This window comes from Phoca vitulina, unplaced genomic scaffold (genome assembly GCF_004348235.1).
Source record: "Phoca vitulina isolate PV1807 unplaced genomic scaffold, GSC_HSeal_1.0 scaffold1, whole genome shotgun sequence".
NCBI lineage: Eukaryota > Metazoa > Chordata > Mammalia > Carnivora > Phocidae > Phoca > Phoca vitulina.
Window position 1 is genome coordinate 51,152,726 of NW_022589704.1, and position 27,189 is coordinate 51,179,914.

General features: G+C 39.1%; 1 protein-coding gene across 1 annotated transcript in view; it reads left to right on the plus strand.

Moving 5' to 3' along the window:
- CERKL (ceramide kinase like) overlaps nucleotides 1-27,189 on the plus strand; it is a 109,881-nt gene that overhangs the window by 61,185 nt on the left and 21,507 nt on the right. The window contains exon 3 of the mRNA XM_032407015.1: nucleotides 19,361-19,492. Coding sequence (XP_032262906.1) covers nucleotides 19,361-19,492 — 132 coding nt within the window. The remainder of the gene's footprint in view (nucleotides 1-19,360; nucleotides 19,493-27,189) is intronic.

A 27,189-nucleotide genomic window follows, 5' to 3' on the forward strand; every position in this document is an offset into this window, starting at 1 on the left:
TTTTTTTTTTTTTTTTTTTTTTTTTTTTTTTTTTTTTTACTGATGCCTGCCTGGTTTTGGTATCACTGTAATGCTGACCTCATAGAAAGTATTTGGAAACTTTCCTTCCTCCTCTTTTTCTTTCTTTCTTTCCTTTTCTTTCTTTTCTTTCTTTCATAGTTTGAGAATAGGTATAATTCTTTAAATGTAGAATTCACCTGTGGATCCATGTGGTCCTGGACTTTGATTTGTTAGTAGTTTTTTGATTACCAATTCAATTTAATTACTAGTAATTAGTCAAATATTCAATTTCTTCCTGATTCAGTTTTGAAAGATTATGTTTCTAGAAATTTATCCATTTCTTCTAGGTTCAATTTGTTGGCATATAATGTTTTATAGTAATCTCATAATCTTTTGTTTCTGTGGTGTGAGTTATTCTCTTTTGTTTCTGATTTTATTTATTCATTTAGTTTCTCTCAGTTTTTTTCTTGATGTATCTGGCTAAAGTCTTACCAATTTTGTTTATCTTTTCAGAGAATCAGACCTTGGTTTCCTTGATCTTTTCCCTTTTTTTTTTTTTTTTTTTTGTCCCTATGTTCTTTATTTCTGCTCTGATCTTTATTTCCTTCCTTCTACTCACCTTGGGCTTTGTTCTTTTTCTAGTTTCTTTCAGTGGAAAGCTATTTATTTGATATTTTCCTTGTTTCTTGATGTATGCCTATGTCACTATAAATTTTCCTCTCAGAAATGCTTTCACTGCATCTCAAAGATTTTGGACCACTGTTATCATTTTCATTTTTCTCCATGTATTTTTTTATTTCTTTGTTGACCCATTGGTTTAGTCAAATGTCATTTAGCCTCCATGCATTTGTGTGTGGTTTTTTTGGGGGGGGTCTTTTTCTTGTGATTGATTTTTAATTTCATAATCTTATGGTTGGAAAAGATGCGTGATATGATTTCAGTCTTCTTAAACGTATTGAGACTTGTTTTGTGACCCAACATGTGATCTATCCTGGAAAATGTGCCATGTGCACTTGAAAAGAGTGTGTATTTTGCTGGTTTTGGATGGAATGTTCCATATATATATCTGTTAGATCCATCTGATCTAATGTGTCATTCAAGGCCACTGTTTCTTTGTTGATTTTCTGTTTGGATGATCTATCCAGTGATGTAAATGGGGTGTTAAAGTCCACTACTATTATTGTATTCCCATCAATTTCTCCCTTTATGTCTGTTAATATTTGTTTCATGTATTTAGGTACTCTCAGTTTTGGGTGCATAAATAGTTAAATTATTCTCTTATTGGATTGATCCCTTTATCGTTTTGTATCCCTTCTTTGTCTCTTGTTACAGTCTTTGTTTTAAAAGAACAATGTGTTTTGAACACATTCCAAAAAAAAAAACAAACTTCATTTTTACTTCCCCCTACATTTTACATATATGTTGTCATATTTTACATTTTTTATTCATAATTTTCTCAGTCTAATTATGGCCCTTTCTTTTCCACTTAAAGAAGTCCCTTTAACCTTTCTTGTAAGGCCAGTTTAGTGGTGATAAACTCCTTAACTTTTTTTGTCTGGGAAACTCTTTATCTCTCCAATTCTGAATAATAATCTTGCTGGGTGAAGTATTCTTGGTTGTAGGTTTTTTCTTTTAGTACTTTGAATAAATTGTGCCACTTCAAACTTTTTCTATAAAATCAGCTGAAAGCCTTAGGGGATTTCCCTTGTATATAACTTTTTGCATTGCTTATGCTACCTTAAAAATTCTCTCTTTGGGATCCCTGGGTGGCTCAGTCAGTTAAGCATCTGCATTCGGCTCAGGTCATGCTCTCGGGTCCTGGGATTGAGTCATGCATCAGGCTCCTTACTCAGCAGGGAGCCTGCTTCTCCCTCTCCCTCTGCCTGTTCCTCTGCCTGCTTGTACTCTCTCTGACAAATAAATAAATGAAATATTTATTTATTTATTTATTTATTTTTTAAGATTTCATTTATTTATTTGACAGAGAGAGAGACAGGGAGAGCAGGAACACAAGCAGGAGGAGTGGGAGAGGGAGAAGCAGGCTTCCTGCTGAGCAGGGAGCCCGATGCGGGGCTCCATCCCAGGACTCTGGGATCATGACCTGAGCTGAAGGCAGACACTTAACGACTGAGCCACCTAGGAGCCCCAGTAAATAAAATCTTTAAAAAAGAAATTCTCTCTTTATTTTTCTGTAGTGGCTGCACCAGTTTGCATTCCCACCAACAGTGCACAAGGTTCCTTTTTCTCCACATCCATGCCAACACTTGTTGTTTCCTGAGCTTCTGATTTTATTTTTAACCTTTGACATTTTAATTATTATGTGTTTTGGTGTGGACCTCCTTGGTTTCATCTTATTTGGAACTCTCTGTGCTTCCTGAACCTGGAAGTCTATATCCTTCACCAGGTTAGGGAAGTTTCAGCTATATTTCTTCAAATAAGTTTTCAGTTCCTTTCTCTCTCTCTCTTCCTTTTGGGGTTTCTATAATGCAAGTGTTTACTTGATTTTGTCCAAGAGATCCCCTAACTTATCCTCACTTTTTAAAATTCTTTTTTCTTTTTGCTGTTCAGCTGGGCTGCTTTCCATTACCTTATCTTCCAGATTGCTGATCCATTCTTCTGCATCTGCTAATCTACAGTTGATTCCCTCTAGTGTATTTTTTTATTTCAGTTATTCTTCTGCTCTGATTATTTTTCATTTGTTGAAATCCTCATTGAGTTCTTCCACTCTTCTCTCTAGTCTAGTGAGTATATTTACAATCATTACTTTAAACTCTTTTATCAGGCATATTGCTTACCTCTGTTTCATTTAGTTCTTTATCTGAGGTTTTGTCTTGTTCTTTTGTTTGGAGCATATTCTTCTGTCTTCCCCTTCTGCTTGACTTTCCGTCTATGAATTAGAACAAGTACTTCTAAACCTGAAGAAATGGTCTTACGTATGGTCATCCCCTGTGCAGGCTGTGTGTACCTGGTGACTTCTGCTGGCTGGCTGTAGCTATAGCTGCTGTGGGCTAAGGGTTATGGGACCTTCTGTGCTGGGACTACCCTGGTGGGATGGCCAGAGCTAAAATGGTTGTAGGCTGGGGTGGTCCTGAGGCTCTCTGGACAGGGGCTACCCTGGCAGGACAGCTAAAGCTGAGTGTGGGGGGTTGTCCCAGGGCTCTCTTGCGGTTGGTGGTCTGGCTGGACAGCTAAAGCTGAAGTGTATGCATACCGTGGAGGAGGGTTCTGGGGCTCTACAGAGGGCACCCTGGCAGCACAGCTGAAGCTATAGTGGGCATGAGCTGGCGTGGACCCTGGTCTCTCCACATAGGATGTGCTCTGGAAAGACAGCTGAAGTGGAAGGGGGTTCAAGCTGGGAGTCCCAGGGCTCTATGTGCAGAAGGTACCTTGCCCAGATAGCCGAGGCTGTAGTGTGGGTATAAGAGTGTTCTAGGAGTCTCTATGTACAGGGTACCCTGGTGGGGTGGCTGGAACCAAGGTGTGGGGCATGGGACGTGGTGGGGAGGATTCCCAGGTATTCTGCTCAAGGGGCACCCTGGCAGGACAGTGGTAGCTATAGTGGACGTGGACTGGGGTGGTCCTGGGGCTCTCCGCAGTGAGGGTACCCTCACAGGACAACTGAAGCTGAAGTGGGTGCAAGCTAGGGTGATCTGGGGTGCTCTGCATAGGGGGTGCCCTGGCAGGGTAGCTGGAACTGAGGTGGGCACAAGCTGGAGGTTCCCAGGGTGCTCTGTGCAGGGGACACCCTGGCTGGGCAGCTAGAGTTGAAGCAGGTGTCAGCTAGGATGTCCTGGAGCATTCTGTGCCAGGGAGTACCCTAGCAAGCTGCCTAAAGCCAAAGTGGTGGGCCTGGAGTGTTCTGGGTGCTTTGTATCTGTGTCACCTTTGTTTGATGGCTGGAGCTATAGTGAGTGCTGACCAGGGGCGTCCCAGTGTATAGCACCCTGGGGCTGCCTTGCCGGGATGGCTGGGGCTGGCATAGACTAGAGGCCCAGGTCTCATTTACATGGTAAGCTGGCTCGGGCGCTCAGACCCTGTTCCCATCCATATTACCAAGGTCAAGGGGGAACGTAAACCATGGTGCTCACCTGCTCCTTTGGCCCAGAAAGTTCCAGCAGCTCCTCCATAATATGGCAGGGTTCTAGGGCTAGTTCCTTGATATTCTAGTTGTTCTTTTGAACAGTGGCTTTTTTTGTTTGTGCCACAGGGCATCTGGGGCTGGTGTGGGCTAGGGGCCCAGTGCTTGCTGAGGCAGCCCACCAGGTAGGGTGCTCAGAACCCTGTTCCTGTCTGTGCTATCAAAGCAAGGAGGAGTGTAAATCATGATGCTCACCAGCCCCTCCAACCCAGAGTGAATTTCCACAGCTCTCTTGACATTTGGCAGGCTTCTAGGGCTGGATCTTCTATTACTAGTTGCTTTTTTTTTTTTTTTTTTTTTTTAAGATTTTATTTATTTAATTGAGAGAGAGAGAGCAAGGAGGGGGAGTGGGAGAGAGAAGCAGGCTCCCCGCTGAGCAGGGAGCCCGATGCGGGGCTCGATCCCAGGACCCTGTGATCATGACCCAAGCCGAAGGCAGACATTTAACCAACCGAGCCACCCAGGTGCCCCATATTACTAGTTGCTTTTAAGCCAGGGCTTTTTTTCTGTGCCCCAGAGCAGAGGGATCAGCTCTCAGTAATATCCCTTCCCCCTGCAGTTCAGTGTCAGGGTGGGAGTTCTTTTTGTTACTGTTTTACCATCTCCCCTATCATTTTCTTATTGTGCAGAAGCTGTTCAGATAGCCCTTAGTTCTTCTTCAGGGGAGGAATTGGTCTATAACTCGGTGTAGATTTGCTGTGTCTACGGAGGCGGTGAGTTCAGGATGTTCCTACATTTCCATCTTGCCCTAGACCTCTCTGGAGATTTAATTGGGGAAAGTGAGGATAATAATAATCTGATAAAAATAAATGGGTAATATAATTGGTTGAAATTTCTTTTCCTCTTTCTTAGCTCTTCTTTCCATTCATTCTTGCTCTATCTCTAGTCTTGACCACTTCATCATTAAAATACTGAAGTATTGAGGTGACTATTTCTGGCAGTAGGTGATTCTTTCTACTAATTGTGGTTGAGCCTGTCTCACCTGTTAGAGATGTTCGCATTGGTGGGCTGCCTGTGAGTTTAGAAGTTACTGGGTTTAAGTAGACTATAACATTTAAATTATTTTTGTGGGTGTGTAAAGATGTGCATCAATTAACTTTTGCTGATAGTGAAGTGAAACAAATGAATTTTAATATAAATCTCCTAATATAAAATATTCTATTTCTGTGCTTTGCTTGGAAGTTGTCATATCTTGTGTGTGATAGGCTTTACCATCACTGTTACATATTAACTGTGCATAGTTTAATATTAATAGCTCCTGAGAATTGTGGTTACTTGAGGTCTTTATTTCCTGTGTTTGGGTTTTATTTTTGCAACAGTTTGGTTGCGTTTTTGTATAAAACGGTTGTGAGTATATCCAATACTCTAACAAGGTTCTGGGCTCTTAACTTTGATGAACACCATGCCATTTCCATCATGCTGCACTCAAAACAGCACAGATGTGAGTCTGGGAGTGGCGTCCCCGCTGCTCTCAGTAGCCTTTGTTTGGAGAACACCCTGATTAACCCCCACCCTTCATGGTTCATTGACTCACTGATAGATCAAGTTTAAACTAGTACATATTAGCACATTTGTTACTAACAGAGGAACAGTTGGCCATTCTGTTTTACATTGCTGGTTCATTGCAAACTGGGGTGCTAAGAAGGTCTGTACTCTAGAGTATGAATTGAGAAGTTACAGGAGGACCGAGAACCAAGCCAGTTGCATATTAATACTGAGTCATGCCTATATTTTAATCTTGGATTATCTATTTGGGGGATGCTTATACTGTTGTGAAATTATGAATAAATGATTATTATCACATCGAGATTCTTTTTTTTTTTTTTCCAAGGAGTTCAGGGGATTTATGTGTCTCAATATAGCTTTCATATTAAATAGTTTGTCATAATTGAGAGAAGAGCAAGGTCATAACTGCCTGATGCTTTGTGTTGCATTCTTAAAATGTTTTCCAGAGTTCTTTGTAGCTAATGATTTTACGTAAATCTTCACAGTGTACTACATTCCTGCAGTACATGTTCTTGTTTCATCAAGAGGACTAGAATGTACATGTCTGTTTTCTCATGGAAAAAATTAAGCTCTCCTTTTTATTTAACTGTTTTTCAGTAAGTTAATTAAATTTCTTGAACCTTGAACTTTGTCCTCTTTCTTACCTTCCTAACGTAGTTTTCAAAATCTTCAAATGCTTATTATCGTTACAGTTATTTTTTATGGAGAAGTGTTTTACCAAGTCATTTGGCGGTCTTAACTGGTGAATTTGGTCTTGGCTTCATCACTCACTGGTGCCATTCCTTTGGCCAGCTACTTCTTTGCATTTTTCTTTCTCTTGTGAGATGATGAAGCACAAGTGCCCTGATGGTGAGAAGGGTATTCTGAGTCCAAGCCTCAGATAGGACAGTTGAGGCTGCTTTTCAAACCCAGCTAGTGCCATGTCTAGTTTTAGGAGACAGTTGAAAGTAATGGGAAAGGGAGCCATATGGATATATGAGGGGGAAATGGTACAAACAGAACAGTATGTGTAAAAGGTTGAGCAAGAAAGTCATGTGCAGGGAGTTAGGGAGTAAAGTGGTGGGAAATGAGGTCACAGAGGCAGCTGGGAGTAGACCATGAAGGCTCTTGCAAGCTTTGTGTGGTTTTGTACTTTTATTTTGAGAAAAATGGGGGCCATTTGTGAGTTTTAAGCAAAGGAGTGACATGATAGAACTTTTAAAGTGAATAGTCTGACTGTTAAGTAAACAGTACACTCTGAGTAGGGGAAGGAATTGAGGCAGGAAACCAGTTAAGTGGAAACTGGTATAATCCAGGCAAAAGGTAGTGATTTAAATTAAAGAGGGAGCAAGACAGGTAGTGGGAAGTGATTAGACTTTGGATTTGTTTTTGAAGATAGAGACTTATGGATTTATTGACTTGGTGAATATGGGGGATATTAAGAGAGGAAAAAGTCAATGATGACAGCAAGATTTTTTTTTATCCTATTAGGGAAAATGTCAAATAATATAGAACATATAAAAACATTATAATGGACACTTATATTGCCATCACCCACTTATTCTATAGTTCTTAACATTTCTCCATATATTTTAACATTTTATTGTCAGTCTGTTTTAAACTATATACATCATGACACTTCTCCCAGAAATACTCCAGTGTGCATCTCTACAAAAAGACATTACAAATAACCAAATACCATTATCCTACCGAATGAATGAACAATAGTTGCTTATCATCATTGAATACCTGGTCCATACTGAAAATTTCCCCATGTTTTCCAAAATGTCTTTTATAGCTGACTTGTACCAACTAGTGTCCAATCAAGAATCATTGATCAAATTAAGCATATTTATTTATTTATTTTAAAGATTTTATTTATTTATTTGACAGAGACACAGCGAGAGAGGGAACACAAGCAGGGGGAGTGGGAGAGGGAGAAGCAGGCTTCCCGCAGAGCAGGGAGCCCGATGCGGGGCTCGATCCCAGGACCCTGGGATCATGACCTGAGCTGAAGGCAGACGCTTAACAACTGAGCCACCCAGGCGCCCCAAATTAAGCATATTTAAACTACAACACTAAAACAGTCTCCTCATTTTTAAAATTCTGACACTGATTTATGGAAGAGATGAGGCTGTCCTGTAGGTATTTTAGCGTGCATAAGGAACACTTAGCCTAGTTAAATATAGATACTGTCCCCCATTCCCAAACATTCTGATTCGGTGGGTCTGGGCAATGCTAGTTTGTCATTCTGAAGACCACTCTTTGAGCAGTACTGTTGTACCGCTGTCTGATTGCTTCTTTGTGGTATCATTTAACTTGTTTTTCTATTCTCTTTATTACCTAAAAATTGGATTTCTAATCTAAAGGCTTAATTAGGTTCATATTGTGCAAAAATACTTCATAAGTGGTACTGGGTACTTCATATTTCATTATCTCAGGTGGTATGTAATGTCTGACTATCCCACGATATGTGGATAAGATAGATTCCCCAAGGCTAAGATGGATCCCGGAGTCAAAGAGGTGACAGCTCCATCTCTCCATTGTAACTTTTTTTTTTTTGAAAGAGAGCGAGAGAGAGCCAGGGGGTGGAGGGGTAGAGGGAGAGGGACAGAGAGAGAATTTTAAGCAGGCTCCATGCCCATTGCAGACCCTGATGCAGGGCTCGACCTCACAGCCTGAGATCATGACCTGAGCCGAATCCAAGAGTCGATGCTTCACTGACTGAACCACCCAGGCGCCCCTCCATTGTGATATTTCTATTTGAAACTAGTAGATAATTGTTCAGTGGTACTCAGGGACCAGGGAGAGCATTTAGCTCTCAATAAATATTTTAACATTTATTATCTTTGCTTGAACTAATTATTTAAGGGTAGATCAGGGAAATTTTTGTATTTTATCATTCTTTCTAAATTATAGTGTTATTCTTTTATAAAAAGGATGTTTCTTTTTCTACTGGTACTATTTGGTTACCCATAAATATAGTACTTATAAAGAGTCAGGGTAAGTGCATAATTAGTTATTTTTAATTACCAGTTTTCGGAGTAAAGTTTCTAACTAGAGCAGGTGGAAGGAGGAAGTTCTTATTTAGTAAAATAGCAAAGACTATGGGTAGATAGACCCCATTTGGTAGGGAAAATAAAAATTTCAGTTTTGAATATGTGACCTTTGAGATTTCTTTTAGACATCTGTATTAGAGTTCAGTTGTATAAAACGTAAAATACTCTAGCTATTTTAAATAAAAAGCTGTGTGGTACAGATAATATGATGAAAGGACTAGAGGAAAAGGGTCTAGTAAATCAAATATACTGGTGGCCTATAATTGTTGCTGCATTGCTTTCTTTTTTTGCCCCCCTTCATATGTGGCATCATGAAATGTTTTCTATGACCAGTAAACTAAGGGAAATAAATGGGTTCTTCATGATACAATAGAAATGAGCTACGGAAGAATTACAGACCCACTCGAGTGTTACTAAGATAGGGAAGGAAAATCAGGATGGGCAGAACTTCAGACAATTGATACTAGTTATTAAGGAGTGAAAGCCAGAGGGATAGTTGCATATTGATGCATGGACAGTTGTTAAGAGCTTGCCAAATAGTCAGGAACTTGGAAGAAAGTTGGTTTTCACAGAATAAGAACAGAATGAGATTTGTTTTATATAAATGCTCGCCAAAGAGCATTTATTTCAAAAGAGGACCTAATTAGGTAGGCAAGGTACCCCATTCTACACTTGTCAGTCAGGATCTTTTAAAAGCAACCCTAGGGGGTGCCTGTGTGGCTCAGTCAGTTAAGCGTCTGCCTTTGGCTCAGGTCATGATCGCAGGGCCCTGGGATGGAGCCCCGCATCAGCCTCCTTGCTCACCGGGGAGTCTGCTTCTCCCTCTCCCTCTGCTCCCCACTCATGCTTGTGCTCCCTCTGTCAAATAAATGCAACCTTAAAAAAAAAAAAAAGCAACTGTAGGGCTTGTACAATGAACACATAAACAAAGTGGCCTTCATGCAGAGATGGGGGAAATATGTGGGTTTAAAAACAAGTACTTATGCTCACTAAGACTGATTTGACTCCTATTATTACTGAGTACTCTACCTGCAAACAGATCAGCCCTGAGCCTGGGTATGGGTTCTACATCTTAGAGCAACTGCTCAACCATTTGGTGGCAGGTTGATTACATTGGAGTTCCTCCATTGTGGAAAGTTAGTAGTTAGGCCTCATTGCTATGAATGTTTACTTTAGATTTGAATTTCCCATCCACCCTGTTACTGACAACACTACCATCTATAACCCTACTAAATACCTTGTTCAATGAATTTACAATCTGTACTACTTTTGATCAAGGGACTCAGTTATATCAAAGAAGTGAGGCAATTGGCTGATGAATCATGGGATTTGCTGGTCTTACCATGTTTCCTGTTGTATTACATTATATTCTACCCAGAAAACAAAGTTTTGTGAAAGTAGTTTTTAGTTCCATAAACAGAATACATGGGTCTACAAACCAAGTAGAGAAGTAATGTGTTACCTCTTAACTTCACCGCCAATGACCCACTCATAAAATTTTTGTTTCCTGCCCCTGTAACTCTGAACTCTGCTGATTTAGAGGTATTAGTATGAGGGAAGAATACTTTCACATGAGAACGTGACAATGGTTCAATTGAATTGGACATTGAGAATTACCTGGCTACATTATTTTGAACCATATGACTGAACCAACAAATGGAAAAAAAATAATAATGAAGTTGCTATGCTGGCAAAGGTGATCAGTTCTAATTATCAGGGGGAAATAGTGTTGCTACTACTACTCATAAGAGGACAGTAACTAAACTCAGCAGGCAACCTGGGCTGCCTTCTTGGAGAAGGATGAAGTGAATAAGTCCATTCTCTAGGAAAGTAAAAATGGCCAAACTGACTCTAGAAGACATAGAAAATCTAAACAGACCAATTACCACCAAGGTAACATTTTTTTGGGGGGGGGTACTCCTTAAAAAAACAAACAGAAAAACATTGATATTTTCACAGAGGTCTCTACCATACCTTTAAGGAACAGGAAACTTCGATTCAATAGTTTATTGGGGAGCATAGGAAAAAAAAAAAAAAAAAGAAAGCTCCCAGATTGTATTTATAGAGCTTACCTGAAATTGATATCAACATCTGATGATCCAAATCCAAAAAAGGAAAATTATAGATTGGTCTACTTGTGTATAAATGCCAACTTTTAATAAAAAAAGCAACTTTTAATAAAAAAAGAATAGATGGGTATGTTCTCAACATCCTAAAATATCTCATTTTAAAGCCTACATGGAGAAACTTGAGGTATTCTCATTAATCTCATTAAATTCAAAATATGGCACTAACATATGAATTGATCAGTAGACCTCAGACTAAATGGTTCAGAAGAAATCCAAACACATTCAGAAATTTAATATATCTAAAGGTGGTATTTGAAATCTGTAAGAGAAATATTACCAAATGAATGATGTTGGGACAGGTGGATAATCATCTGACAAAAGAGTGAAGTCAAATCCCAATTTTATACCTCTAGTAAAAGAAATTTTAGGGGCACCTGGGTGGCTCAGTCAGTTAAGTGTCTGCCTTCCGCTCAGGTCATAGTCGGGGGTCCTGGAACGGAGCCTCGCATCAGGCTCCCTGCTCAGCGGGGAGTCTGCTTCTTCCTCTGCCCCTCCCCCTTGTTCACACTCCCTTGCCCTCTCGAATAAATAAATAAAATATTTAAGAAATTATTTTAAAAAGACACTTTGGATATGCTTAAATAAAAATATGAAACAGAGACCATAAAATTAATTAGAAGAAAAATATAGTGGTTTTTTTGGTCACAAAAGGGAACTATTAAATATGACATAAAACCCAGGAACCATAAAAAATAATAAATCTATAGGTGTGTAAAATGAAAACTGTCAGAAATATCAAAAGGATCTTTCTCAGAGAAAATGGCATAAATAAAAATTAAAGGCAGTGACACAGAAAAGTATTTGTAAGTCATAAACAAAATTAATTTTCATATTTTAATGTTATTAAATAAGGTTTTTAATAGGCTATTTATTTAAAATTAACCTTACTTAAAAGGTTAATTTTCTTTTTTTTTTCTCCTTCCAAGAGTGTGGTGATTTTTATTAAGAATAGCTTTGGTTCTAAGAATTCCACCCTCAATTCTGAAATACGGTCATTAAAAAATAATTATACAAGAGCAAATACAAAATATTAAATTATAGCTTTATGAAGAAAATCAGTTAATGCTATAAACTGACAGTTCGTAGAAAAATAAAAGTATCTCTTAAACATTTCAAGATTTCTCAGCCTCATAAAAAGAAATGTAAATTGAAATTAGCTTGAAATACAATATTTCTTCTCTCACGTTGTCAAAGATCAAAAAGTTTGAAAACATTTTGGGTTTATAAGGGTATAAGGAAACAGATACTCAGTTCCTGGTGGAGTGTAAGTTGGTAGTAATAACAATAAATTGATTACTGACTGTGTGCTGTGCACTTGCTAAGCACTTAAATTTGCTGATTTAATCATCACAATTGCCTTTTGTAGGAAGTAGTCTTATTATCCTCATATTACAGATGAGGAAATTAAAAAACTGAGAAATTGGACAAATAACCCAAAGTCACACAGTTGGTAAGTGGAAGAGCCAAGACTTAAGATGAATTACTTTGACTCTAGCACCCAGTTTTTGGGGGGTCACAACCTTGAACTGTTTCAACAGCAGGTAATTTAGGAATAGGATAAACTCTCAAGGGTGCATACCCCTTGATCCAGTAATTCTACTTCTGGACGTTTGTCCTGCAGTTACGTGCAAATAGATGCAAAATGACATTCATTGCAGTAAAGGAAGATTGGAAACAACCTAAATATACATCTCCAGGGGACTAATTACATTTTTTAAAATTTTTATTTATTTATTTGAAAGAGAGAACGTGCGCAAAGGATGGGGAGCAGCAGGCAGAGGGAGAGAGAGAAGCAGGCTCCCCGCTGAGCAAGGAGCCCGAAGCAGGGCTCTATCCCGGGACCCTGCTGAAGGCAGACACTTAACCGACTGAGCCACTCAGGCGCCTCTCCAGGGGATTTAAATTGAGGTTCATCCATACAAAAATGCCAGTCAGCTTTAAATACAGTGAGAATCATACTCTATGTAGTGATATGAAATTCTCTCCAAAATACAGTAAAAGGAAAAAAAGCAAGATAGAGAATAGTGGGTAGGAATGCTGCCATCTATGTAAAAAGCCAAAGAACAAATACATGCATTTTTATATATGCATAGACTATTTCTGGAAGATTTCTTAAAGTGATACCAGTGGTTATCCCCCAGAAGGGAAACTGGGTATCAAGGAATGAGCTGAAAACAGAGATTTTGAATTTTGTACCATGAAAATGTGTCAGTCTGTACAGAAGACAACAGAGCATGTGACTCTCAAATACAGAACATTTGCACTGAGATCACTTCGTGAAGAGTATAACCAAGTGCCTCACACAGACTTGGGTGTAGATTTGAACACTGGCTGGTCTCCTGAGAGGGACGGGATTTGGAGCTCTTCTGGTTCCAGGCAACATTACTCCTCCCCAGCTTTGGCATTGGCTGGAGGGAAGATAAGTTCTTAGAGCTCTATGTGCTTGGGGCAAGACCCCACTCCTCACACCCTCACAGGGTTTCCAACCTCAACTGCTGCAAACAATTCTTTCATACCGTGTTACTCCCTAAGGCCCTTCATCAGTTGTACTGCCATTCCTTTAAGACTCTCTCTGTACCCTCTAACACAACACCATCCCCACTGTTCTTAACTCCAGACACTATTTTAGTTTGCCCTGTGGAATGAATAGTCCATCATTAGCAAAATCTCCTACATTTTCAACTACTTCCCCCAAATTTCCCTTGCCTTCTTGCTTTAGTAGAGAGACCCAGCTCTCCCAGGAGTTTATAGCTTCCCCTACAGCCCTCCTGTCGCGGCTGTTTTCTCTGTCCTTCATTTCAGACCACTGGTCCTGGAGGTGTTGTCAATGTCTTGATATGTTTCTTTCTTCTCACTGCTATTTTGAGACCATTTTCTTTCCTCTCTTAAAAAATCCTCATTTTTGAAGCTCAGTCCATTAGACACCACTAGCTTAGTGCTACTTGTTGTGGTCCTGTGCAGACTACTGGTTCATTCTTCTTACTCCTTGAAGATATTAGTTTCTGTCTCGTGGTCTTTCTCTACAACCACTACTGCGGCCATAATTCTGTGTGCTTTTGTGCATGTTCTTTCCATTTTTAGCTTCTTCTCCCTCAAAGATCTTGATCCTACACTTCATTCACCTCTCATAATCCTACTTTTAGGGAAGTGGTTCTCGAAGTGTGATCTCTGGACCAACATCATCAGCATCACCTGAAAACTTGTTATAACTATATTTTCAGACCCTAGATTACTGAGTCCAAAATTCCTGGATCTGGGACCCAGAAATCTGTGTTTTTAGAAGCCCTTCAGATGATTCTGATGAATATAACATTCATCAGGTTTTATTATTGTTATTACCAATAACTCAATCTCACTTTGAAGCATCCTACTCTTCATGTGGCTCTTGGCTTCTGTCTTTCTAACTTAATCGATCTACTCTCTCAACTCCTAAAATTTTTCACCCCCCCCCCCCCCCGGAGACCTCAATTAATTGATTCTACCACTTTTTCACTTTTCACTAGTTCTTAACCCTTCTTGTGTTGTCACTTTCCCCTTATCCAGCCATAATTTGACTACTCTTTGACTATTCTCTTTCATATAACATATCTAAAGAGTAGACAGATCTTGTCAGCTCTACCTTCAAAATATATCTGGAATCTAGCTTTTCTTATAATCTCCACTTTACTTAATCCAAGCACAGTCATTTACCGCCTGGAATATTGCAACTGTTCTTACTTTGTCTGTTCTTGTACCTACAGCATCTGCTTTCCACACACAGGCTTGAGTGATCCATTTAACATCCAGGGTTATGTTGCTGTGCTGCTCAAAAATCACCATGCTTCTCCTCTCACTCAGAACAAAAGCCAAAGTCCTTCTAAATGCCTGTGAGTGATCTGATTTTCCTTGTCCAGGAAGTCATATTTTCTACCTTTGTGTTCCTCCTCTCCCACTATGAGGTTTCATTTTACCTTTAGAACTTATTACCACTTAACATACTCTGAATTCTCTTAGTAATTCTGTCCCCTACCATTAAAATGGAAGCTTCATGAAGGCAGAAGCTTGCTTGTTCACTGATAGAGCCTCAGCTTCTAGAACCCTGTCTGGCAAATAGAATGCATGCAGTTATTTGTGAATAAATGAATGGATGCCATTACTGTCTATATGGCTGAAGGCTACCCTTTTATTCATTAATCATATGTTTGATCATCTATGTCCTACACTAAGAAGATAGAATATGGAGAAAAACCTCAGAGTTTCAAGTCTAATATATGAATATAAATAATAAATAGATATAAAATTATAGTGTAAGAATCAAGACTGGAATGTGTATGGACCTGTAGGAACAAATGATTAGGGGGCAATGACCTAGCTAAGGTCGCAAAGCCAAGGAGCCCATAGAAATTTTTCCCAAGGAAGCAATGACTGAGGTGAGATCAAAACAAAGAATAAAGATTAATTGGACAAAGTGGCTATGGTGGCAGCAAGTGTAGGTGGGCGGACAGAGCAGAGTTGGTAGAGGGAGCATGGTATGCACAAAGGGCTGGATAAAGTAGAGAGGCTTGAGGAGGGAGCCTAAGAGAAGAGAGGTTGGAGACTTACTAATGAGATCTCTTTATTCTACCCAATGATGAACATCTTAAAAAAATCTTGCTTTATTCAATAGAAATCCCCCCTTCTGATCTCTAAATAGGTATCAAATTGCTATCTAATTTTTTTATACTTAGACTCTAGCTTCATAATCATCAAATTAAGAGCACCCAAAAGGAAAAGATAAATGAGAAAATGAATACATGCTCTGGTGAAGAATTGGCTTTGTTGATTTATGTTTTAAAAGAGCTCAATTTATCAGGATGTCTAAGGAATGAAACATTCTGATTAATTTATTTAGTTTCTATTGCCATTGTTGTAACTGAGGCTTAAGAATAAAATTAATTTGCTTAAATCTTTTTAGAAAATCTTGAATAGTTTTAGCTCTTTCCTGACTAAGGGGATTGTGTCACAAAGGTTGAAGGGGACATGTAGCATACATGTATATTTAAAGGCTATAAGCCTTTATATGTATATTTAATACACATATACATGTATATTTAAAGGCTATAAGCCTTCAATGACAATGTGCTTATCCTCATAAGCCCCAAATGACTGTTTCTTATTTCCAAAAATTTTTATTACCTGACAGTCATGATATAGGAAGAGGGGCAAATAAGTTGGTTTTCATGATAACATTTGAGGACTACCATTTGCTACCTAGACACTTTCCACGCTGGGACTGCCTCTGACTAAGAAATGAAGCAGGGTCTTTCAATAAATATGCCAGGTAAGGTAAACTTAATTTGGATATTTAATCTGAGTCTTGGCCTCTGAAGTTTAGAACAAGTTTCTTGTCTTTGTTGTGTTTTAATGAAAGTGAGCCCTAGATTTATCTGCCTAGTCCTTCCTGGTTAAAGGATAGTAGTCCTGTCCTTTATGGCAGTTTTTTACCTGACCCAGAATCCTACATCGCATCAGTTGTCCTCTTTAGCCTCCTTTAATCAGGACTAGGTCCTCAACTTTCTTTGACAGTATGGCAGTTTTTATTTTGCGAATACCCCCTCAACTAGGGTCCATTGGAGTGTTTCATCATTGTTTGATCCACACTAGGCACATTGGGCAGGTTACACAGAAGGGCTGTGTTCTCGGTGCTGTGTATCACGCGTCACAAGGTATCTTGAGGCGTATGTGTCCATTTGTACATTAAGGTGATGGTCAACTCTGATCGCTTGGCTAAGGCAGGGTCTGCGAGATTTCCCATTGTAAACATCCCCTGTACCCTTTGTAATGAGAACAACAGAGAGGGACAGAGTTTAAGAATAAGGAAATATTTTGTTCCCTAACTGACTGTCACTGATGGTTTTACCATCCATTGCTGATTCTTGCCTGAATGCACTATTAATGGGTGAAAAGATTGATTTTCTAACTCTGTCATTTCTTCCATATTTATTAGTCGTCATTCTACCATAAGACAGAGTTTTCCTTCTCCCCCTTAGTATGATACAGTCTTTACTCCATTTCATATTGTCCCCGGTTTGGCAGTAAGAGTTCCAAGATATTGGGTCTTTCATCAGGTTTTTTTTTTTTTATAATATAAATGATATAAAAATAGTTAATAGAGGCACACAGAATAAAATGGGAATGAGAAGCCAGAGAGGTGAATTATGTTGGTGATTAGGGAAGTCTTTAGTGAGGAAGTGTTGTTGAAGTGAGCTTTAAAAAAGGTGGCAGAATTTGGGGCACCTGACTGGCTCAGTCCCTAGAGCATGCTGACTCTTGATCTTAGGGTTGTGAGTTCAAGCCCCATGTTGGGCACAGGGCCTACTTCATTAAAAAAAAAAAAAATAGCAGAATTTTCACAGAAATGGTGGTAAGGTGGAGTAGAAAGAAAAACTGTCTGAGGGGCGCCTGGGTGGCTCAGCCGGTAAAGCATCTGCCTTCGGCTCAGGTCATGATCCCAGGGTCCTGGGATCGAGCCCCGCATCGGGCTCCCTGCTCTGCAGGGAGCCTGCTTCTCCCTCTCCTCCCTGCTCATGCTGTCTCTTGCTATCTCTGTCTCTCTCTCTCAAATAAATAAAATATTAAAAACAAAAACAAAACTGTCTGAGAAGGAGAGCCTGGCATATCTGGTATTTGGCAGGTTATTCAGTAGTTCCAGAGCATGATGGGGAAGCAGAAATGGAACAGAAAAACCTCTGCACTGACTGAGCTTCCTACTAGTCTCTGCTTAGAATTTCCTCTCCTGCCCTGCTCCTGCCGACTGGCTAAGGGGGGTGGGGGGTAAGAGGAGGTGTGAGGAAGGAGGGAATTCTAAGTAGTGAAAACCACAGGAGCCGAAAGCCCTGCTCAAATACTCCCTTTTCCTGATCCCTAGTGAGAATTAACCAGCCTCTTTTCATACACTCCCAAGGTGATTGGTGCCTCTCCGTTACCAAGTCTATTTTGTGCTGTTTCTATGTGTTGGATTCATCTTCCTCCTTTAAAACACAAGCCACATGTTAATCGCTTTGCTCCAGTACTCAGCACAAATGCTCAATAAATGTTTGTGGAATATACGTGAGAGAGGAAGAGGGGAGGATAGGTTGGAGTTGGTTGGGGAAGGGCTCTGAGTGTCATTTTAAGGGGTTCAGGCTCGGCCACAGGCAGTGGGGAGCCCTGGCCACTCTTGGATGGTGCAGGCCCGATGGAGGTGTGATGCGGAGGTCAGGGAACGTGGACAGAGAGATGCCGAGATGTGCGCAGGGGCCTGGGAGGAGCCGGAGTGCGACCCCCAGGAAGGACAGAATGGAAGGCATGGAAACAGTGTTACCATCTCATGAATCTGGGCACTTGTTTGAATGGAGGAATTGGAAGGACAAAAGGAACTGAGCAAGGTGTTGAGATTTTTAAGACTGGGTGATAAGGAGACTGCCAGAGGCCTAATAACAAGCAAAATAACAAGCACAGGGACAAGGACAGAGGCTCTAGGCCGTTCCGCATGGTCCTATCTTTTCCTCATCCAGCACTCTCCCTGGATTCAAAACTGTGTGTGCTCTTGAAGGATGGTATTCTATCAAATATGATGAGAAATTAAATATTGTCTCTGCTTGAGGCACAAAAACCGACGTTGGTGGAATGGATTTTTTTCCATTTGGCTTTAGGAATGGTTTTATTAAAAGCAGATGCTAGTAACTATTTTTTTAACCTTAAAACATGGCCCTATGACAGCAGCTTACCTTGAAAGAAATGGTCGTTAGCGTTCTTTTCGCTCCTCTGTCCCTCTTACACCTTCATAACAGAAAATTTGCTTTGCACCTGCTCCAACTGGGTTCTAAGTGATAAGCATCTTGCAAGCCCAGAAAATTGTAGTATCAAATCACAGCCCCAACTGTGAGGCAGCACTCTCATCGAATCCCCGCTGAGAGGCTTTCTTTCCCAATTCCCCAGGGAAGAGTCCTTTCTCCCCTGGCCCCTTTTTCAGGCTTGAACTTCAACCTAACCCTCTTTTTAGCTCCCAGCACGCATTGCTCTGGGTGCTGGCCCTGACCCAGCCCTATGTACTCTGCTCCACCCTGGGCCCATCCACAGGTCAGGCCTGGGTAGCCCTGGGGTCACTGGAGAGCCCAATTCTAATAATGAGCATATTTATCTTAGGAGAGGCAATAAACCTTTATGTTCTTTGCAGCTTATTGCTTTTTTCCCCCCATAAATAAATGCTAATGGAACAGTTGATATATTATCTATCGTTTGGTAAATATACATGAACATTGCCTAATAATATTCACAAAGTTGCTTTCATCCACATTTTCTTTCGTAAATGAAATGCTTTGTTTTAAGTCGTGATTTAAGAGGGATATACCTATTTAACTGCTAGGAAAATGTAAATGTTTTAAAATACTGCCATGTTTGGGAATACTCTTATAAGAATTTTAAATAAAAACAGCAAATACTATTTAAATAGATGTGTAACATTCTAACTGGACTTAGTGTATGGTTTTAAAGGGAAAGAAAAAAATGCTGATGAAGATTGTATAACTTTATCTTTGTCTTTCTCTTAGGTTTTTCAAATAGACCAAAGTCATTAAAAGTAATTCTCAACCCCCAAAGCCACAAAAAAGAAGCTACCCAGGTCTATTATGAGAAGGTTGAACCACTGTTGAGGATTGCAGGAATAAAGACTGATGTTACAAGTAAGTCATTTTCAGGATATAATTTTGCCATTAAAAAATCATACTTCAAGGGGCACCTGGGTGGCTCAGTCATTAAGCCTCTGCCTTTGGCTCAGGTCATGATCCCAGGGTCCTGCTCAGTGGGAAGCCTGCTTCTCCCTCTCCCACTCCCCCTGCTTGTGTTCCTGCTCTCGCTATCTCTCTCTCTGTCAAATAAATAAATAAAATCTTTTTTAAAAAAAATCATACTTAAGGAAACAAAACAATCTATTTGTTCTTAAGCCACATTGAGGAAACTACCTATAATCTCTAAAGCTTTTTTATGTGCTTCCATAACCTACTATAGCCAACTCCAGGATTATCACTTAAGTTTTTTTCTTCATTGTGTTATTTTTATTAGAATGTCAGTATTTTCTTTAGACCTTTTTTCAGACTTTAAAAATTATTAGGAATCATTTCAAAGGGAGCTGTACATTTTTTGATATCTTCATTGAGATGTTGGCTATTTACACATTATTTCTGCAGTTTGGCAAGCAATTGATTTTTGCTCACTTAAATGTTTGATGTCTTTCCATGGAAATCCTTCATTAGGTGGTTTTTGTTCTGACTCTGACCCCTGCTGGTTAGGTCAAAACTAAGCATGTAACTGCTGGTTTAGATGAATTCAGAGAAGCCAGTAGCTTAAATTCATTGTCTTAAATAAGAAAGGTGCTTACGTTTGTGCTGAGAAAATAGAAATTTGCCATTGCTAAAGTTAATAGAAAGATTAGCAAAATTCTTTTCAGTTTTTTTGAATTTGGTGACCAAATTCCTTTGTTTCCTTTGACACTGATTTTTCCCATGGGGGGTGGACTGAGAAGGAGGGTTGATGCTATCAAAAATCACAACCCCAGTTTGTCTGATTTTATTCCTATGTAGCTCACTAACACACAGTGCAAATTTGTAGTAAATTTAAATGATGAAGACTATTGCATAATAAGCCTGAGCTGAAGGCAGAGCCTTAACCTACTGAGCCACCCAAGCACCCCTAAAATTTTTTTCTTAACAAAAAGGTCAGCCATCCCAAAATGCATCTATTACAATGGAGGTTCAAGAGAAACTACCGTGAAAAATTCAGGAGGAATTTCTGACTAAAATAAAATTGTAAGTGAGAAGTTAATCTTGTACCTTTGTGGCTTTTGGCTTACTTAGAGGTAATTTGAAAGGAAAAGAAACAATTCATATCTATCATTCCTCCCCTCTGAAGATTTTCAAAGATTGGTGGGGGAAAAAAGTTTGAAGTTCTTATTAGGATGAGACCATTAAAAGTTGAATAAACTTATTGGAAAACTTAATAACATTATTTTGTTTCATTGATTTAATATCCAGGACAGTTTTGTGTAGATACTACTATATATCTTTCAGGTCAGGAAACGCTTGTAGAATGCTTCGTGTTGAGCACTACGCAGAATGCAAGATGAATAAGTTATAGTACCTGCTCTTGTGTGCATTTTAGTTTATTGGGGATTCAAATAAATGTAATTGGGATGTATATACAAGAACTCTGGTATCTCAGAGGGTGATATTTTGATCAGAGGACTCAAAAGTATTTGAACTAGACCGTTTTGGAGAGTCAGAGGCAAACATGGTTTTCTGTGCATCAGCAGAAGAATAGTAAGGGAAGGAAGGCAAGCTTGCAAGCACATACAAGTGGGGTGTGTATGTGTGTGTGTGTGTAACCCATAATATCTTTGGAATTCTTTAATTTGCTTTGACTTCCTTAGTTTTGACTTCATCTTAAATTTGATCCTTTCCATCATCATAAAATTGTTGCCAGTGGATTAGGTCTTTCTTCATTCAAATCAAGTGGGATAGGGAGAGATGTGTGTATGTGGGAGATCCAACATGTTTTAATACTGAGCAAGGATTAAAATTTTCTCCTGTCCGTTTGACTGTCTTATAATGTGTGCCCAATCTGGAGCAATCACTCTCTTAAGACCCTTCCCATAGGCTGGAATTAGGACCCCCTTTTCCTGAAGGCTGAATACCTGAACTGAATCTGGGTTCTATTAGAAAATAAAAAAGGCCAAAGTGGCTTCTGGGAAGGCTCCCAACTATGTACACTAGAGGAAGTCTAAATCCAGATTCCAGATTGATGTTTATGCTGCACTCAGTAGTTTACTCATCATGTATTGATCCAAAGTGGGTGTCAATTTTTTTTTATCATAGCTTTGTCATCTGTTTTGGCAGAGATGATTCTGCCAAGGGAATAGGGATTAGGAAGGAAGAGACAGAGCTTAGAAGAAAGACTGGTGCGTGAAGAAACCTGATGGAAGGCAGAGGAAATGATAAGAATGTGCTTGCTTTTTTTGTATTGAAGAGTTTTATGTCCTAGGACTCCTTCCCCCCCCCAAATTTGTAAATATTATTGAATATTATATTTAGTTTAACAAAAAATTAGAACATTTCATAAGACAAATTTAGAATTTTCTTATATATTTGTGCAGAATGGCTAATTATTATCTGCCTAACACTCCTCCTACAGGCAAAATTATAAAAACTGCATCTTTTGCATATAAAACCATTTTAGTATGTATATTAGCTAAATATATTTTAAAAGTTTGTTATTTTGTGCAAAGGACTGAACAAACACGGGGATACTTGAAAAGCTTTAGAATCTTCCTTACACTTCCACAGTGTAGTTTTGTAGTTTGAAACTACCTTGTATATCATGAAGTGCCATAGAAAGATGGTCATAATGCTGGGCCTGTCTGTTTCATAAATTATGTAATAGATTCAATTCACACCTTGAAAGAAAAAATATATGAAAGAGTAAAACAGAAAGGTACATATTTTCTGCATGTCCAGTGTGACCATTATTTTAACATATCTTGTATGCATTGCTGAGTCTAATGGAATATAAATTACATAATAAATTCTACGTGATGATAAATTCACTAGGAGATAGTGCTTAGATAAATGAGGCAGGATTTGAATAATTCTAGCTAGATATGTACATTTTAAAGGATTTTTTCCATAAGTTTCTTTTAAAAGTGAATAACAAAATTAATAGTTGGACTAAAAAATGGGCAGAGGATCTGAAAAGCCATTTTCCCAAAGAAGATATACAGATAGCCAAGCTGGTGCATGCAAAGGTGCTCAACATCGCTAACCATCAGGGAAATGCCAATCAAAACCACAGTGAAATACATTACCTCATATCTGTTGGAATGGCTATTATCAAAAAGACAAGTGTTGGTGAGGATGTGGAGAGAAGGGAACCCTTGTGCACTGTTGGTGGGAAGTAAGTTGGTGCAGCCACTGTGGAAAAAGTATAGAGGTTCCTCAAATATTTAAAAATACCATGTGATCCAGCAATTCCACTCTGGGTATTTATCCAAAGGAGAAAAAAAACATTAAGTCAAAAAGATAGCTGCACTCCCATGTTCATTGCAGCACGATTTACAATAGCCAAGACATGGAAGCAACCTAAGTGTCCATCAGTGGATGAATGGAAAAGAAAATGTGGTGTGTGTGTGTGTGTGTGTGTGTGTGTGTGTGTAGACACACACACAATGGAATATTATCTGGTCATTAAAAAGAAGGAACTCTTGACGTTTGTAACAACATGAATGGAACTTGAGGGCATTTTGCTAAGTGAAATATGTCAGAGAAAGATAAATTACCATCTGATCTCACTTATATGTGGAATCATAAAAAAAAAACAAAAACAAACCCAACTGAACACATAGGTATAGACATCAGATTATTGGTTGCCAGAGGTGGGAGGTGGGGAATGGGAGAAATGAGTGTAGGGTGTCAGAAGGTATAAACTTCCAGTTAAAAAAAAAAAAAAAAATCACCACATTAATAAAAATATACTTTTCCTTTTGGTTACTGCTGAAACCCTAACTACTTCTGAATATAGATCAGCGTCTTTTGAAATACTTGAGCCGAAGTTGCTTCCCAGTTCTGCTACCATCACCAGTGCAGTATCTTATTTAATGATGGTATCAGAAAAACTTCTGGAAGAACTTAGAACGGAATTATTTTTTTCTAATAACTTGTTGGCATATGAATCGAAAAAGAGCATGAATGGTAAGCCCAAGCTGGCCTTTGATACCATTTCTTTATCTTTCTCCCCATAAAGAGCAGACTTTAGGAATTACATTGTTAAAGGTATGAGAGTGTTTGAGAGATCGTAGATTCATAGGATAATTCATAGAATAATAAAGTGAAAAAAGGCAACAGAGAAATCAATCTGGAAATAACTTTAGAGGGCATTGAGCTTAATTTCCCCCCTGTGGTGGAGTGTAGGTGTGGCCCTACTCATGGATAGACTCTCAGCCTCTGCTTGGGTACCCTGTGTCAGTATCTGCCATTACTGGATAATACTGCTAGTCATTCTTGAGCTTAGGGTCACTATGCCTTGTGTGTATTAGAAAAGGCGCCTTTTTTGTGCTAACATATAAAGGTGCCCTTCTTTCTGGGCTGATTTTGCCCAAGGCCACCAGCATGTAAGGTAGGTATACTGGCTAGATTGCAAACGTATCTGCCCCTTTGGCCAAATGCCTTGTGCAAGGCATGAACTGCAGGCAGAACTTGCAAGTTGACTTTGCCTCCTTGTAATTTTTAGAGTCAATGTTCTCTTTTGTAGTAATACAAAATAAATGTGTCCCATCTTGTGTATAAGAGTCATTAAAATATTTGAAACAGATAATATGTCTGTCCTTGATCTCTCTTGTTCATGATAGGCAATTTCATCTCCTTCAGTCAATTTTTTTTGTTAACAAAGCTGCTAGACCTTATCATACTCACCATCATTATCATGGTCAAAGACACTTCTCTGAATTTAGCCTTGATCTCTGCCAACTCAGGGCTCATGGGAGTGCCTAGTCACCAGATAATTTTTACGTCCTATCTGGCCCTTGTGGAATTGTCAGTAAAGTGGAGTTTGTTGTCACTTTTTTTTTTTTTCCTCCTTCTAGAGTCATGAGTTTAACTTACGACACTTTTACCAAATCTCCTCTTGGAATTTTTTTCTCTTTGGCTCTCTGTTTCTACTTAAAGCCTTCCCTCCCTGTAAATGCCTCTTGTTATTCCTGATCTTGCCCAGCAGAAAGCTAGGCAATTTGATAAATTTGAGTCACAAAAGATGCTGGTAGGCTGGGGCATTATTTCTTTCCAATTTGACCACTTTAATAAAAATCTGGAGAGTACCTGTTCATGCATCATATCCAGCTAAAGAGAGATTTCTGAGTGAAAGTTTCTTTTTGTTATTCCTTAAATAATTGTGGATGTATATGGTGAATCCTGTTTCTAATACTCAGATGTCCGGGGGTTAGAGCTTTGTCTCTGGTGACAGTGAGGACTCATCAGTGGAGGTTACGTAGAAAAAGGATAGGATCAAATACGTGAGAAAATCATTCCGGGGAGAGTGGGATAAAGGTTGGAGGCAGACTGGGGAAGAGACTATTGTAATATCCACATTAAAAAAATACTAGTGGCTGGACCATGGACATTGGCTTGGGATGGGATACTATAGCAACAAAGACCAAAACAACTGGTCTTGACCTTGGGTAGCAAGGAGGAGATGATGGAACACAAAGAACAATATATTTGAGAGGCAATTTGAAGATGGAAATGACAGATTCCATTTGGAGCTGACTAAGTCAGAAGTACCTATAGGACAGGAGAGAAAATGCCATCTCAGTATCTTATCCCGTTGTAGAATTTTATCACCAGCCCAAGAAATGTTTCTTTAAGTCCAAGTCTCATCTGATTTTACTTCAGCCTGTTTCCTCATCAACATTCAGCATTAACCTCAAGACATTACTTCCCTCCAATCTCGTCGTCTTGAGGAAGTAATACATAAATTGAAGGTTAGGGTGGGTGGGGGAATCCCAGCACTGAGACCTGAGTTCAAAGCCTTGCAAAGAATGGAATCTCCAAATTTCCTGAATAGAAGGGGCATAGGGTGTCATTCTCATCAGAAAAGGAAAGCAAGTGAAAGAAAAGGCTAGTAACCTTTTGAAACTGCATTTGTTTATCAGTCTACTCCATATGTTTATTTGGAATGGGATGATTTGAATCTGGCTCTTTGTGACTCCAGGGCCCATAATATTATGTCTAAATACATCAGTTTCTTCTACTGTATCTGAATAGTAGTCCAGATTATTCTCTATCCTTTTTCCCTATGTTATGTTTCTTTGTAATCACTTATTGCTACTTCATATCATGTATTCATGTTTTAAAATTAGTGTCTAGTTTCTGCCTCCAGAATATGAGCTCCCTGATGCCAAAGACTTCATTCCTTTTGTTCATTTTCCTAATATATTGTGATCAAGTTTCTTTAATCTTTTCCTCTTTGTTCCAGGTCACTATATTTTTCTAACTTTTCCAATGTTATTTTAAAAATTACTCTTCTTCGGGGAGGGGGTTGGGGGGATGGGTTAGCCTGATGATGGGTATTGAGGAGGGCACGTTCTGCATGGAGCACTGGGTGTTATGCACAAACAATGAATCATGGAACACTATATCTAAAACTAATGATGTAATGTATGGGGATTAACATAACAATAAAAAAAATTAAAAAAAAAAATTACTCTTCTTTGAGGTGCCTGGGTGGCTCAGTCGTTAAGTGTCTGCCTTCGGCTCAGGTCATGATCCCAGGGTGCTGGGATTGAGCCCCACATCGGGCTTCCTGCTCAGCCGGGAGCCTACTTCTCCCTCTCCCACTCCCCCTGCTTGTGTTCCCTCTCTAGCTCTCTCTCTCTCTCTGTCAATAAGTAAGTAAAATCTTTTAAAAAAAATTACTCTTCTTGGATAATTTGCATCAACATATCGTCAAATTCCACCTGCAAGATCAAAGAAATACAATATTATTTAAAATTTTTTTCTGAATAAAAAGATAGCATTTAGCCATAACCTAATTTAAAGCTAATTTCATATTGGATTTGAAAAGCTTTACCAAAGTAAGCTTTAGCATAGAAGCAAGATTTGATAAACTGATGCTCAGCATAAATATTTCTTCATAATGTCATTATGTATTTTCAGTGTGTGTATGTATATAACATTTTATTTTGTATTCTTAGGGTTGCAACTACTAGCTGAGGTTATAAATGATCAACACAATCATTTATGATAACCTTCCAAGTTTATTAATATTAATATTTTATACTTAGTTTTCTCATAGCCTTCTTCTGATTAGAATTCAATATAGAGAAGTTTTATTCATGTGAATGTTAACAGCATTTGAATAAACTGGGGGAGAATTACAATGTAATGCTGCTGGATACAGAGTGATTCTTTTAGACACCAAGACTAATAATTCTTAACAATATCTAAAAACATTGTAGGAAAAGCTTGAACCATGCCGGCACCAGGGACAGACAGGCATGAAAGATTAATGTAATCTTGCATATAACGATGCACATTCTTACACAAAAAATCCATCTGCAATGTCATGTCAGTCCGCAGAAATCTTTGATGGGTGGATACAGCTGGGCTGTCTCTTCTGGCAGCGCTGCCCCAGAAAATGCTAAATGTGGTGGGGATGCTTGGTGCCATCTGCAGCGTGCCAGTTTATCCTGTCTCCACTGGCATTTACAGTAGTGCGTAGGGCGTCACGACTGTAGAGACAGCGATAGGGAGTGACAGATTCATTTCCTCAGAGGCTCCGGCTCTGGTGGGTCCGTGCCACCTTCCTCCGCGGCTTTGGGCCTGTTATCATTGGTGTT